The following is a 15871-nucleotide window of genomic DNA, read 5'->3' on the forward strand; positions in this document are numbered from 1 at the left end:
TTTGTTTGACCATTTACATTATTTATTTACAAAAGTCTTATAAAGTAAAACACAAGAATAACACATGTATTTTCTATTTACCATCGATAAAATGATATACTTAATTATTATTTTAATATTTGTGTTCCAAGAATAGACTATTAAAATCTATTAAACATTTTTTGAACCAGGCACTTCACAATAAAATTTGTCGTAATGTAGTAAAATGCGCAATTCCTTTGAGGGATTGCAATAATTTAATGTATTTAAATAATTTACATTGAAACAACAGAGCTTGTTAATCAATGGCTAGTCCGGTGATGTGATTTGATATAACCCAGGATGTGAGCTCCGCTTCTTTCAGCCGAGGCCCATCACAAATTTTGGTATTTGATAGGCCACTTGAGGTAATTGCATTATCATTGACATTCTGAAACAAACGCGTACATAATTAACTTGTTAGTACCACTGAAAATTTTATTTAATACAATGTGTATTACAAACACGAATTTATACAGGGTGTCCCAAAAATAGTGTCAAGCTGAAGCCCAGAGGTAGAGCATCACTAGAGCTACCCAAATCACTGTGACTTTTGATAGTTTTCGAGTTATGTTTTTTTTTACAACATAAGTACAGGATTTTAGTTTACATTCGTGTTATATGTAGATGTAAATACTTCTGAACCAGCTAGGCCTAGTATTCATCTAATAATAATAAAAAAATCAGGCATGTAACTTGCCTATTCGCGCCACAGTGACCAAAAAGTGTCTAAGCGCAGAAATGTAAAACAATCTTATCTCGAAAACTTATCAAAAATCTCGAAAATAGAAAGGTGATTTGGATAGCCCCAGTGACGCTCTACCTCTGGGCTTCAGCTTGACACTACTTTTTAGGACATCCTGTATAAGTCTAAAATCTATCGACCGTTTGATATCAGTAAAAAAACTGATAACAACTCGTTTACCTTATTTCTCAGAGCTTACCTATTGTTTCTATACTTTACATTTATTTGTCTTTAAACTGTAATTTTAAAGTAATTTCAAATTAACTCCTCTACATATTTTAGTTTCAAAAGAGATACATATAGCAAATACTTACCGTAATTAAATAAGATTATTATGTTCTTTTTATAGGGAAAGCTTAATATAATAGAGATCTATCGCATTCACCGAAGAAATACAGAAAGATTTATTAGGCAATCGTATTGAGTAATAATAATCTTGTGTGTTATGTACAAAATAAGTTGATGTATACCTTACATCAACTTATTTTGTACATAACACACACCAAGAATACCAACCTTGATTATAGAGCTGTGCTGCTAACCTACTGGTTACATCCACCACCTTTATACTTGCTGTACACTAGGAATATTATCTCTGTAGGTATACAAAAAATATACATTTTAAGAAAAGTTAGAACCAACACCACAAGAAAAAAACAGATTTAGCGCTTTATCTTAACTGTTCGCGAACACAACGATAACAATGACGATGAAAACTATGTAACATTCGTACATTTTTATTTAAAAACTCTGAATACATATGAGTATCGTAGGTCATTTGTAAAGAGTTCAATGGTAGGTATGTCCATACGATGACTTTAAAAGATAAATTAATCGCATAGTCTCTACATGCAATGTAGGTATGGTTGTTTAGCTACATAGCATCGTACGATATTGTTATCGTTTGCATCACGTGAACTTGTTTAGGTACACAGATCGAAACAATAATATATTTACATTGCTTAGCTGTTTGCAGGTACTAAACAAGGTTGTCGATTAAGATACCAGTAATATCTAAGTCAATTTTTAATATTTCCAAAAGTTGATTCTTCTATTATTTTAATAGAGCTAGTAAAAGTTCAGGTATCTAAATAAGCCCTGTACTACCTACTAGCAAACTCAGATTTGAACTACATTAAATGTAAGTAACCTTTTCCTTTGTACAATATTATTCCTATAGCATATTTGCCTACACCTCTACTTGCATGGATTTGTATAAGTCACCTCGATTCTTATTAAAGAAGCAGTGTAGTTTTTGTACAGTAGTGAAAGAATTAAAATATTTACATTATTTTCTTTTACTTTAAAAAGGCGCTTACTAATGAAATTTGCCCATTCACCAAATAGTATTATAATCGTTAGTCTGCACAGGAACTTACGAGACGGAGAGTCCGTTATAGAACCACGCCCGCCACGTTTGAGGCGCGGGCGCAGCGCCGTCGATGCGCGCCTCTATGTGACCACAGAGGGCGCGGCGGTCGTGCGAGCGGCCCGACCGCGCGTCGCACACCAGCCGCTTGCGGCACTCGCTGTCGCAGGTGCCACGACGGGGACTGTTCTTCCAATAATGTCTACGAATGAAACATGCACTGGTAAGCAAACTTAGGTACTCAATTAGTGTTGGATTTAGTTGTAAAAAGCTTTTGGTAAAAACAACCTTTATGCTGTTCTGTTTCCCACTTCACAAAAACTTATCAAATGGAAGTAAATGTAGAGCACATTCTAGAGGTTTTTTGCCCGTAATGGCTATTCATGTAGATATAAGTAGAGATAAAAGCTACCTTCATTATGTAAGGGTACGAGTATTCAAATTAACCGCTTGTCCATCATGTCTATACTGTAGTCTACTAGTCTCTCTAGTAGCATCAGTCACAGAAATTGATTTTATTTTATCGCGTTTTGGTTATAAGTTGATTTTCTTTAATTACTTGTAATATAAGTTGAAGACGTCGTCGTTGGACGTCATGTTGTCGATGAAGCGGTCCCAGTCCTGAGGCCGCAGAGCGTTCATCCTGTAGGAGGCGCGCGCCGAATACAGCTTATACCATATTGGGTACCCAAACTGGTTAGCTTCCTTCAGGTTCATTATCCACGTTTCGTGGTCGATCACTTGCTGCAATCAGTTTATGGTTAGTTTATAATATTATGCAGGGTGTGTGTAAAGTAAAAGTAGATGTAATCCAGTCTTTTTCAGTCGCATAAGGAATGATAAATAATACAATAGCTTCATAATAAACTTACTCTCGTTGTATCAGGATGGTCTCCGTCGACGTAATAAATTCGATACCCCAAATTTAAATCATAATATGGTGATACAGATGGGCCGACGTATGCAATACTAGTAGCTCTTCCTGCAAAAGGAATTTATTATTATAAAGGACATCATCGTATATACAGGGTGTTTGGTAAATGGGTATATGAGCCGACACTAGCCCATGTTAACATGGGCATATAAATGGTATGGTGAAGTCAGAAAATTGATATCTTCATTTTAATTATTTTATTTTTCATACAAATCGGATTTTATAAAATTTATTTTGTATGAAAATTAAAAAAAAATAAAATGATGATATCAAATTTCTGACTTCACCATACCATTTATATGCCCATGTTAACATGGGCTAGTGTCGGCTCATATACCCATTTACCTAACACCCTGTATATAGGTAGGACATATAATAACGCGTGTTCAAGATCTTGCTTTATGATAAAACAATAAGAGTTAAACATTTACTGGAATATTTTTAAACTCACCAAGATCATTAGGGTCGTAGAATACCTCGAATTCATCAAAATGAGTATGTCCAAAGAACTGAGCAGTGATCGTTGCTTCATAACGATTGATGATAGCGTAGTAGTTCCGACTCCAAACCTTCAAGCAGTCCGAGTGACCTGGAGGAATGTGTCCGATAATGTGAACTTTTTCACCGCTGAATTCAGCTGTCTGAAGTTCGTAAATCAACCACTGCAATTCGGTGGCGGGATCTGTGCTGTTCATTAGTAACCACCTGAAACAAGGCATGAAAGTATTTTACCTATAGCTTAATGTAGACATTCCATTTCATTATTAGTAAACTCCCAGAGCATTTAGTTCGCGAAGCATTGTTCTCTTTACTTAGGTACATTTCTATTGTGACTATAAGTACAGACATCCCACGAACTAATCGCCTTATCGTAATCGTTTTTGAAGAAAACACCAATTCCCATTGTTCAGCATTGAACAATGAAAGATTTTGATTATTCTCACGAACGTAATTTTGAAAATGCTAGATTAAACGTATCTGAATGTGACGGAACATTATTTTTCTAAGCAGTAAATTAGCATTAAGAGTTATCACGCCACTTGCTTTTTAACAATTGTAAAAATTGTTAGTACTTACGCATCAAATTAGCATGGAGAACAATCACGCCACTTAATTTTAATTAAATTCTTCACTAAATTTAATCCATTACAGCATAGCCTACAGTTTAAGTTATCCCCAATAAGCACTGCACATGAATTTCGGTACAATAACTTTGTAGGGCGAAGTGGGCACTAATTAATATGTAGGAATGTTGTGGTTTCGTTATGATAGTAACCTTTTCGATGTTACACCTAACCAAATGTCAAATTTAACATAACAAGATCTCACCAATTCTTATTGTTGCAGTAATTCATGTTGAGCGAAATTATGCGGAAGCCAGGCCTCACGAGCACGGAGTAGAATGCGCCTCTCCGGACCGTTTGGGAGACCCCGGCGGGCAACCATCGTCTCCACTGTGCGTCCAGCTCGTCATACAACCACGCGATGTTCTGATCTGGGGATGAGATGTACGGCGGTGGAAAGCTGAAAAGTGACAATATAATGCAGGTATTTAGAAAATTCATTTATTAATTGATTGAAATTCACAGGACTAGTCTCAACCATAGAACGAGTATTTTTATGAGTCATGTAAAGATCCTCGAACCTCCATGTCACAATACCTATTGTGGAAATTAACTACGAGTATGACAGTAGGATGTCCACAATTATGTACTTCGACATTCATTGGAACGATATAAATGATTACATTAAAATTGTAATATAATTGCTCACCTATTTACTGGAGATGACTCGTGATTGCCCAGTGCTGGAAAAATTGGTACGCCCGGAAACATATCCGACATCTGAGCCACTGTTTCTTGTAAAACTTTCAGGTTCTCCTCTTTTGTTTGGTTCCAAACATCATGTGGAGGCAGATCACCAGTCCAAAGAATGTAATCTATGTCCTGTAATAATAAACATAATTATTAAGTTAATTAACAAGTAGTAGATACCAATTAGTGCTATTGAAGTTGAAAGCGTGCATTTGAAATGAGTAATTAGTCTCTTGATTCCCAGCTACGTTTTGATAGGAAGTTAGACATAGAGTCGGTAATTGTTTACGGATGTTAGGCAACGAAAACTCACGGTATGTGTGTCAGCGATATGTTTCAACATATGGTCGATGGTCCTCTTCGGCGTGTCACACTTGCGGTAGTCTCCCCAGCGGCCGGCGCCGCTGCTCGGGGTCTTGACGGGCCCACTGGACGCTCGACAACATAGAGGCTCGTTGCATTCTGCATTAGCACCTATAGACATATCCAAATGATAACAAAATATCTAAAGATTATCAAAATTATTGGTAACTGCACCCCAACTCTACAAACGCTTAAGTTTTGGATTGAGGACATTATTCCTGAACGTCATAGGTTCTACAGGTATTATTGCATAGTCTCTAGTAGTTTATTTTAATTAATCGTAATCCTTACCTTCAGCATAATAGGGATCAAAGTGTGTATCTGATATCTGAAGAACTTTGAAAGTCTGCTCTGTATTTAGTGGAACGTCTAGTGTTCTTAAAGCAGGCTTCGGCACAGGCGGGAAAGCCACCTCCCACTCGTGGTACGGGTTGTACACGTCACCGCACGCGTCGCCGATTACAAAACTACAGATTTCATTGGGGCCTATTGATATTCTTTTCAAGACATAAACCACCTCACTCTGAAATAAGATAAAACTGATCAGTATATTAGAAAATGATAATTATAGGATATCCATTAAAGGAACGCTGCCCATCCAAGTTGGATTCGACGATTGACCTCTTTCTCGAAGTTGGACCTACCTAACTGGACTGTTTGTCCCAGGTATACATAATTGTCAACAACTTCGAGTGTAGAGTCTCCAACCTTCAGAGGAGTGGGTGCAACACGGACATTAGACATGATTTTTGTCTTGTCCATGTTCATTCTGAAGCCCACTTGTTGAGAGGCTCTACTGAGGCCATCGAGCATTGTGCCTAGATCCTCCAAGGTCTCAGCCATGACTACGATATCGTCCGCGAATCGAAGGTGGGTGATGTACTCGCCGTTGATATTTATGCCAAATCCGTTCCAGTCCAGAAGCTTGAAGACATCTTCCAGGGCGGTGGTAAACAGTTTTGGAGATATGACGTCTCCCTGTCTTACCCCTCGCTGCAACTGGATAGGTTTCGAGTCCCGATCCTGGAGGCGGACCGACATTGTGGCGTTTTTGTACAAACCCCTCAACACTTCGATATATCGATAGTCAATTTGGCACCTTTGGAGAGACTGTAGCACTGCCCAGGTCTCGACCGAATCGAAGTGGGCAGGCCTCCTACTAGGTGGACCGACGATCTGGTAAAGGTCGCGGGAAGAGCCTGGATGCGGGCAGCGCAGGACCGTTCATTGTGGAAAACCTTGGGGGAGGCCTTTGTCCAGCAGTGGACGTCATTTGGCTGAAACGAACGAACGAACCATTAAAGTAATACTAAAAATACTTACGCCAAACAATCGCGTGACACCCTCACAAACTCTCACAGATTGAATATTCAAGGAAACACAGAATTGATATATCATTTTGGTAATCTCTTCCTTGCTCTTTCCAAGTTGAATATAGTGCTGCAAAAGACCAGCACCCGCTTTGCATGCAGTGCATGATACTTTGGACATCACAGAATGTTCTACTTCATAATAGACTTGTTTTAAATTTAATAATTTTAGTGCCTTCTCTACGAATAGTGGAAGGTTAGTGCTCTTATCGTTATCCCACAATAATCGTGAGTAATTTCTTTTCAAAGTGGTCATGTGAGCAAGTAGTTCAGTCTCGCTGGCAGATGGCGGCAACTTGTGTGTAAAGTTAGACGGTTTGAAAGATGGTACTTCGTGCATATGTTGACCAGGCGTTGTCCAGTCCCAATTGTCTTGGGGTGGTCGCCATTTTACTACAGGCCTAAGTTTTCTACCTTGTTGTAAGAATATTGGGCTACCTGAAAGGCAAAATCGCAATTGTATTATTTCAAAGTGTAAACACTTACATTTTCCATTTCAAAGTGTACTTTTAAACGATGAATTATAACTTGCTCTCCCACTACTTTGGGATAATGCTAACGGTTAGTGAGAAGTCAGAGAGTTAACTATAGAAAAAATTTCCAAAACTCACCTAATATCGTCGTAAATATAGTAATGGTTATTAATTCTAAGAGCCATAGTGATCTTATAATCATAACTTAGTATGAAGAAGAAATATCTGAAACAAAACAAAAACAATTATACTAAACGGTCAATTAGATATTATTATTTAAAGTTATCAAATGGAGCAATGGTGGCGTGACTATTGGATGGACGTTTGACCTTCCCTCGTTTATAATCCTGTTGTTTTCCTTATTTTGTGAGATAAGTAGAGACGTCGACATGCATATATTTGTAATTGAATTGTAGGTAAAGCGCAATTACTCAAAAACCAGGTTGTTTACCATCCTAATTTAGTTTTATTACTCTATGCATTTATAAAGATCTACTCAAAACGCTTGTCGAGAAAGTTGTTAACGATCCTTACGAAAAGAGGTTTGAATTAACGACACTCATTCTTATAATAAATTGACCTCCATCAAGAACTCTATAAATGTTCAGTTAATCCATCGTGAACATACCGTAAAAATTTTGGTAATTTTCTATTATGCTTTCCAATCTTGGTAGAGCTCATTCTAAAGTACGTAAAATCACAGTGAAAGTAGGTTATATGGATTATGGACGAAGCACGACCTATTATTATTTTTATGACGCCTATATTTTAAATGTGACAATACTTATTTTGTAACATTCTTCACGTCTTAGCAGTAAAACTCAAAAATCCATAAAAACATAATATGCACTTGCATGAGTTGGACAAATATTAAATTCATGCGGTTGTATAGAAAGTTTTTGGAAAGTTCCAATGATTATAGTATTATTAAAATTCCTAAATCTCTGAATTTTTATCCTTTTACTTCCATTAAAAGGTCATCATAAACAGATAATAAAATTAATTCCATATTTTTTATAATATACTAATTTCCTTATTATTTTATTTTTCAGGGCTACTTAATGTTACCGTTTTTTCACATCATAAATTCATATTATTCTTAATCCTATTGAAATGCTGATACCGAAGTTATCAATTTATGTAGTTAATAAATTGTAGGTATTTTATTACAATGTAGAGTTCTTTTAATGAATATTAAGATTGTCTATAATTAATCATAATTATCTTACAAAAACTTTTTCAGTAGCTTGCAGCTGTTATCAAGTATCGCACCCACCACACACAACATAATCGCATCCACCTGTTATGTGGCTACCGTTGCGTTGATCTGGTTTTAGTTCTACCCATAATATTTTCGACCGCTTTAGATCGTTAAGTCATATTAATGCAACAGTCATTCTGTTTGTTATTGGTTTTTACAATATCAAAGACCTTAGAATTAATCCTCAGGTAGGTAGGTACTTAGATTTTCTAGTAAGATTCAAACATTGCAGTGTAACTAAATTAGGTACTCTACAAAATAAAGTTCAAGTTTTTAATTCACTAGCTACGTAGGTATCCTAAACATGTCTGAAATAACTTTCTGATTTTGTATACCCACTGGAAAGTGAAAGAATAGGTTTGAACGACTTGCAAACTCTATGTGCACTGGACACACCCCTGTTCTCTCTCGGTTCGTACACAATGGTCCAGCTGTTGCTTTTGTGCAAGTCAACATACATAACATCTGTATCATGATGAAACGGTGATGTGATATATGAGTCAGCGGATTTTACTGTCGGCTGTAGTACGCGGACGTGGGGTCGGCACTTTCTCTGCGCTTCATTGACTTTGTTGGAAAGTGACGGTGGTATATCGCACACAACGCGCACAAACTGCACTTAAACGCTTGTTACTAGGTACGTGTTCTGGCGTGGAGCCATCCTTTTAACCATCTACGCTCTCTGTGTACCTATATCTTCTACTCTGTCCCTGGACCTTGGTTGTCTGAAAGAATAGATTTCTAATACTGTCTGAACTATGCTGTTCCTACTTGTTTGTTTGATGAAATCTAGTAGGTATTCTTGTAATACTCCCTTGAAGTCCTCTTCTTTTATTTTGTATTTGAAATCAATTAAGCTATAAATGGAACGACTTCATTCATACGATTTATTTCATAATACTGAAGTAATAATTTATGTTAACTATCTAAAACCAATATTTACATGGCTTAATTACCACTGTGTTAATTAATCTTGTACACGGAAGTAACTAGCTTCGTTACAAATAGGTAGGTAGGTTCACGTATTATAAGTAAAGTAACAGGAGTAACTGAAACTTCAGCTTCTGTGCTGAAAATATGTATTTTGTGTTTGATAAAGTTTATTTCTAAATTGGGCAACAAACAATACGTTAAATACTTTGCGCTCATATGCATTACAACAATAACGATTGTTACGTTGCCACAATCCATTACTACTTTGATCATCTGTGGAATTCGACTTAACTGCCTATGTAAACAATTGCCAACGAACAATTGTCCATGGGAAACGTCCCATACCATAACTGTGACTACAGCATATTCGTACAAATATTAAATTCTTGCGCTCATAATTTCTATGAAATCTTAACTGTAAAAATGTTTACATTGAATTGTTTGGCTACTGCGAATATCTTTTTATTCTTAAAATAACTCCGATGCAAACATGACACGAAATAAAATAAAAAATATTTCTGGTTTCCTTTCTTTTGATCCGATTTTAAAAACTGACTAGTCTATACTGGGACTTTAGTAGTTGCGGCGATAAGTTTTGAATTCCAGGAATAGCGATACGACACAAAGCTTTTTTCTGATGTATTGAAATCTTCATGAATGGTTACTGTCACACAGTCACTCACTATCTTATGCTAATTATATTTTTAAGTATTAGGTAGTTGAAATTTTAAATTCTTTCCAAGTTGCATAAGTTATGGACACTCGTACTGTAAATATACAGTCTTATCAGCACATTAGACTAAGTATTCCTACATTTTAGCTACAAAATCGCATCTATAAAAAAACTACTAAGTAAGATACAACAGAGTTTAGCTTTATGTTATCGCCAGAACACGTGTTAGATAAGTACCTAAGAAATGTTTGGTTATCTGTGTAAGCAATAAAACTGTTACATTATATTCAAAATCATACAGTAGGTGCTTACATATTAACTTTAATGATTGTTATTCTTGCTCCTTGCCAAAATCGTAAGTTACTAGGCTGAATAAGTGTATTATTTATTACCCGTATAGTTATCACGCTCTCTATTATAAAAATGTAAAATATCTATTTTATAGGTAGGATCCTGGTGCCTGCACCATGAGTTTAAAAATATAATCTAATCTATGTATGTATAAACAAAAAGTGAAATTTCGGAAACATTCACACATTTTCTTGGCACATTTTTCGTTATGTAAGACTTGCTAAAAGTAAAACTGGCATTGAAACTATACAAGCAGAATTTCTGAAGTGTATCATTTGAGTAAACTATTTGTTTATATTTTAAAATTAGTAGGTTAGATTTCAAACTAGAAAACATTATTCAAAATTGAAAAGTGCACTTAGTCTCAAGGCTTACTTGAATATTTTGGTTATCGGTAACGGTAAATTATCCGCGTGTTTTCATTGATTTTCATAATAATAGAGCCAATCATTTGTTGAGTATACAATGTGGTACCAGATAAATCCTATCTCCACTTTCCATCAGGAGAGCATTTACATTTACATTGCGCGCTGTGCAGCCAAGTCTGCATTATACCTACTGCTGTAGTTGCATATTTACATAATTTCTTAGATGTAGGAGGCGGGCCGTTAAATTGTTGCTGTCTCTACCTTATCATTATGTTTCTACTGTGTTTCGATGAGTATTATTTATAATGCTATTCTTCATTTGCTTTGTTTGAGAAACTATAAAAAATAATTTTTTAAGGTATTGTGATGGAGCCTTCATAAATATCCCCATCCCTAAATCCTGCTCTACGTGTATTAAAATCCATATTAGTAAAACACTTGCACATAAATTCAATATAAAACGATATTTACATTAATACGTAAGAATGAGCTCATGTAGAGGCGTAAGAGTTGCGATGACTTGAAGCGAATATTCTATAGGCCACTAGCTCTATCTCTAATGACTTATAGGGAGGGAGGGACTTCGGGGTGGGTTACTATTGCTTGTTTATTTGAGAACCTTAGGTATCTCAATACAGCTGGCAAGGCAAAAATCTATAATAACTACACTAACAGTAAGTGCTGGCACGTGCCTTCCACCGACGTCAATGCTCGAAGGATTATACGTTAGCGTGACTTTCGTAAGAGGCCTTCTAAAGACCAGATATGTCTCATCGACTTTCACTTACCGTAGCATTTCTCTATATCCTCGTAATTTCACTAACCTCGATATCAGATAGTGATGTCATTATTATTGATTACATGTCTAACTAAAAACACAATTGTTACTTAGTCATCAATTGGGCAAGGGACATCTAAATAAAATATTTCTTCACGATTCTCCGCCGTTAACACCAAACACATACATATGAGTGCATTAACAGTGCCTTGCCTAATGATTTTGAAATGCTACTGAATGTCGTTGCTTTTTCGTCCCAAGACTAGATTTCTATCACGCACCTTCCAACTAAAGTGGCAGAACTTGTTTGCTAGTAGTGGTTGATATGGAGAAAAACCTCGCTTGTACCGCTATCGTATACAATGTGCTTGCGCAAAACTATTCGTATAGTTCGCGCCAATCGATTTTAGCAATCTTGCAAACAAACATGGCCGACTAACATTGACACCGATTATCTGTGCCTCTAGACATGTGCATATTAATTATCACATGGAACAGTTTTGACATAGTTAAGACAGTTCAAACTACCTTCCAGTATGTAATAATGATGTATCTTGTATTGTATTCAATAATATTGGCGTGGACTGTAGTAGCTACCTACCTCACGTTCTGACTTCGGTGATCTCCAGATCAAGGGTAAAATAATTGCATGTGATAATCATCGCATTATACATTGAGCCACGATTGTTTCATGTAGGCACATCTCAAACTTTAACTTGAATATGTTTCTTTGTTAAACATACATTTCTGTGGATAGTTATTCATCCAGTCAACGTATTTCCATTTAACCGTAACAATTAAGTGCATATTACATATTACCCTAAGGCCTTCTATAACTGTTATGATTATGTAACCGCATATCCGCTATTGACTAGTATAATTGAAGTCAATAATTGCCTAGCTGCAGCTCTGCGTACACTATGTAGAACAAATTGCACTATTACATAAATTAAATAGGAGCATAGTCAGACTCAATATTTTTACCACTGATCCATGGATCCAATAGTGTAACAAAAAAGTGGTTGTAATTCTCATTACAAATAAAAAGGATAATTATGTTTATTATACTAGGCTTAAATCTTAATGTAGCTGCCGTTATTTATTTCACTTTCGTTACGTTTTTCGAAATAATACTGTTATATTGTTCTGTGTACCTACTACTGTATGATTTTCAGTTACTGTGATTACGGGTGAGCTAATGGTAAAAAACGCCTTTCAGTACTTTATTACGATCTGCTAGAGTGCTACTGGTCCAACCGTCAGACTGCTATTGAACTGAATCTAAATTGCGTAAATAGTAGAGTTTCTGTACACATTTATATTAATAGGCCAGTAGAATTAAACACAAAAATTGATTAAATCGGAAATAATTCCTACAAAAGATTTTTTTGCTTTAATGGCTTCATTGGTTGCCCATTAAGACTCTCCTAAGTTTTCGACCTTGACGGAGTTGTGCTTAAGTGGTGGGGGCCCCCGAAAGGGGCGTTTTTTCGGTTTTCCGGTTATACGGCGTAAAGGACTTACCCTATCGAAAAGTGGTCTTCATGACGGTTAAAGGGCACTTAATCCTGCATTGAATAAGACCAAATTCATATGTTTTGGACAAACCGTTCTCGCGCTAAAGTTCGGCAAAGTAGAAAATATACGTATAATTAATGACCCTCTCCACGTCCAATGGCTTGTTACCCACATGCTTCCAAGCCTTGTAAAGGGTCGCCTTAACCAGTGTAACCCTAACAAGGCTCACGAGTTTGATTCTCTTATCCTTGTTCGTCCCAGCCGTTCCTTAACTGCGGTTGCTGCACCTCTTCCTGGCACTCTCCTGAACGACTCTGTGTTACCTTATGTGGCTGCCCCTCTTCCTTGTACCCTCCTGTACGATTTCATTGCTTAGCCATATGCCTGGTCCAAGGTTCGACGCCACAAAATCAACTTCGTACGAGTGAAAATAGTTTAAATACTATTTCCCGTGCTTGTAACATTTTTCTTTACTGCTTCGCCTCTATTAGTCTTAGAGTGATTGTATATATCCTATAGCCTTCCTCAATGTATGAGCTATTCAACACAAAAATAATGATTTCAATCAAACTAGTAATTCTTAAGATTAGCGCGTTCAAACAAACAAACAAAAAACTCTTCAGCGTTTTAATATGAACTTGTTGTTGTTGATTTTTGGCGTCGAACCTTAGACCAGGCATACGGCTAGGCAACGTAGTCATGCAGGAGGATACAATACAAGGAAGAGGGGCAGCCAAAGTAGGTAACACAGAGTCGTTCAGGTGAGTGCCAGGAAGAGGTGCAGCAACCGCAGTTAAGGAGCGGCTGGGACGAACAAGGATAGGCGCATCAAGCTCGTAAGCCTTGATAGGGTTACACTGGTTGAGGTGGCCCTTTTCAAGACTTGGAAGCCTGTGGGTAACAAACCATTGGACGTGGAGAGGGTCATTAATTATACGTATATTTTCTATTTTGCCGAACTTTAGCGCGAGAACGGTTTGTCCAAAACATATGAATTTGGTCTTATTCAATGCAGGATTAAGTGCCCTTCAACCGTCATGAAGACCACTTTTTGATAGGGTAAGTCCTTTACGCGGTATAACCGGAAAACCGAAAAAATGCCTCTTTCGGGGGCCCCCACCACTTAAGCACAACTCCGTCGAAGTCGAAAACTTAGGAGAGTCTTAATGGGCAACCAATGAAGCCATTAAAACAATAAAATCTTTTGTAGGAATTATTTCCGATTTAAAAGCTAATTCTACTGGACTATAAACAGTCGCCCTCTTTGTTAAGTAATGCCTGCTTCACTATAAGCACTTCATTCATAAGTACCAAGAAATGAACAAAGGTCGCCTTGGTCATTTTATATTTAGGGCCGTGACTTTGTTGCATCAATCGTGACTCGTTAAGTCACACAACTTCAAATGCACAAATCGACAAAATAGTGGGTGAATGACCAGCCGCCCATTCACAAAGAAGAGATGAAAGATTGCGATGGCAGACCATGCCTTTTACTTTCTGGATGAGGGTCCTTGCCCGCATCCAGACACCCTTAACACATACTTTCATTTAGTTCATCGAACTTACTTTCACCTCAATTGTACTCATGCTCTCTTTGGAATGCACTGCCGTCATATTTCATAATGTCCCACGTGTATACGGACGCGTAGAAAGAAATAAAAATCTACATATTCATTGTTACGCAAATTATTTCTATTGTTGTAAAACAAACCATATTTTTTCAGCCTTTGTATACCCTGGTGTATTTTAGGGAGAAGAGCCTTCATTCCGTACAAGTAAAAGTTAGAAGCATCTTGTTTCTTTAGCTCAGGAAAAATTAAATAAAAATAAACATTGTTTATTTCGGATAATAAATCCATGTGAGTTAAACAAAAATTGACTTAATCTAAGATTAGTAAAATCATCATGAAAAGAACTGAAGTAGAAGTTTACCTACAAAAACAATGCAGTAACCTACCTATGGTAGAGTCTTCGACCGTACGAGTATATTATTATTCACTATGTATATGGCAGCTGACCGTAATGCAAATGTAAATTGCTAATAGGTACGATATTCTCGTAGATTGTGATGACTACCTGTGTCTGTGTATTCATTTAGTGAAATGCGTTTGTTAATTGCACACGCTAAGCTCTTGTTGCGTACAGTAGATAATATCTGAAATGACGTACGAATAGAAAATATAGTATAATACTAATTGGGATTCTCGTTCTCACAATTCATCTCTACATACGTTCATTCATTCATTGATTGATATTATTTTCAGTGATAAAATCGTATCTTTACGTTTTCATTAAACTTATCAACATAAATTAATATAACAAAAACTGATTAAGTATATTTTTTATCGTTCTACGCTGGTGACTGTAATTAAATTATGTTCGAGTGAAGCTGGTCACCCAAAGTGCGAAGATTTTTCTCATTTGCTATTCAGTAGTCGAGTGTCGCACTGCCCGATCTATCTATAGTGGCATATAAATAGTGTGGGTTGCCGGCCTGGACGCCGTGGAAACGTGTTCTAACCATGTAAATACTAAAGTGTTATTATAAAGGAAATTTTTCACACGCTAAGGTAAGAAATGCCAACGTAACGCTTCCGTGTTTTCAATGAAACTGGAGCTACAAACACGTACAATGACTAGGTAATACCTTCATTGTGCTAGATCAAGATTTTTACTTATGACAAAACCTCTACCGCATTCACCACTGTTTCTGTCAATGCAGTTCGTTATCACATTAATAAATACTTATTAGAGAAACGTGCACGTTATGTCTTACACATTTGTTTGTTCCCGCCCATTTTCAATTTTCTCAACATTCTAATGACAGAATCAATATGATTAATAAAAAAGAAAATGAGAAATCTTAAAATATTGTAAATCTAAAAGAGTGTGAAATAGTAATT

The 15871-nt window shown here is 36.5% G+C and overlaps 2 protein-coding genes across 5 annotated transcripts in view; one reads left to right on the forward strand and one right to left on the reverse strand.

Moving 5' to 3' along the window:
* LOC135071777 (sphingomyelin phosphodiesterase) overlaps nt 1-15871 on the reverse strand; it is a 25082-nt gene continuing 9211 nt past the window's right edge. For 2 of the 4 annotated variants that reach the window (XM_063965589.1, XM_063965599.1), the window contains exons 2-12: nt 7225-7311; nt 6567-7051; nt 5535-5766; nt 5194-5354; nt 4840-5012; nt 4396-4590; nt 3518-3771; nt 3005-3114; nt 2692-2876; nt 2143-2334; nt 1-409 (exon numbers count right to left, since the gene is read on the reverse strand). In XM_063965589.1, coding sequence (XP_063821659.1) covers nt 340-409; nt 2143-2334; nt 2692-2876; nt 3005-3114; nt 3518-3771; nt 4396-4590; nt 4840-5012; nt 5194-5354; nt 5535-5766; nt 6567-7051; nt 7225-7288 — 2121 coding nt within the window. In that variant the 5' untranslated portion in view covers nt 7289-7311 and the 3' untranslated portion in view covers nt 1-339. Of the gene's footprint in view, nt 410-1279; nt 1359-2138; nt 2335-2691; nt 2877-3004; nt 3115-3517; nt 3772-4395; nt 4591-4839; nt 5013-5193; nt 5355-5534; nt 5767-6566; nt 7052-7224; nt 7312-15871 lie in introns of those variants that run through there. The other 2 variants (XM_063965608.1, XM_063965616.1) reach the window with 2 other exon arrangements.
* The window catches only part of LOC135071796 (uncharacterized), a 15942-nt gene continuing 15479 nt past the window's right edge, over nt 15409-15871 (forward strand). Inside the window, exon 1 of the mRNA XM_063965627.1 lies at nt 15409-15538. The gene's annotated coding sequence lies outside the window, so the exon portion shown is untranslated. The remainder of the gene's footprint in view (nt 15539-15871) is intronic.

This window comes from Ostrinia nubilalis, chromosome 1 (genome assembly GCF_963855985.1).
Source record: "Ostrinia nubilalis chromosome 1, ilOstNubi1.1, whole genome shotgun sequence".
Lineage (NCBI taxonomy): Eukaryota > Metazoa > Arthropoda > Insecta > Lepidoptera > Crambidae > Ostrinia > Ostrinia nubilalis.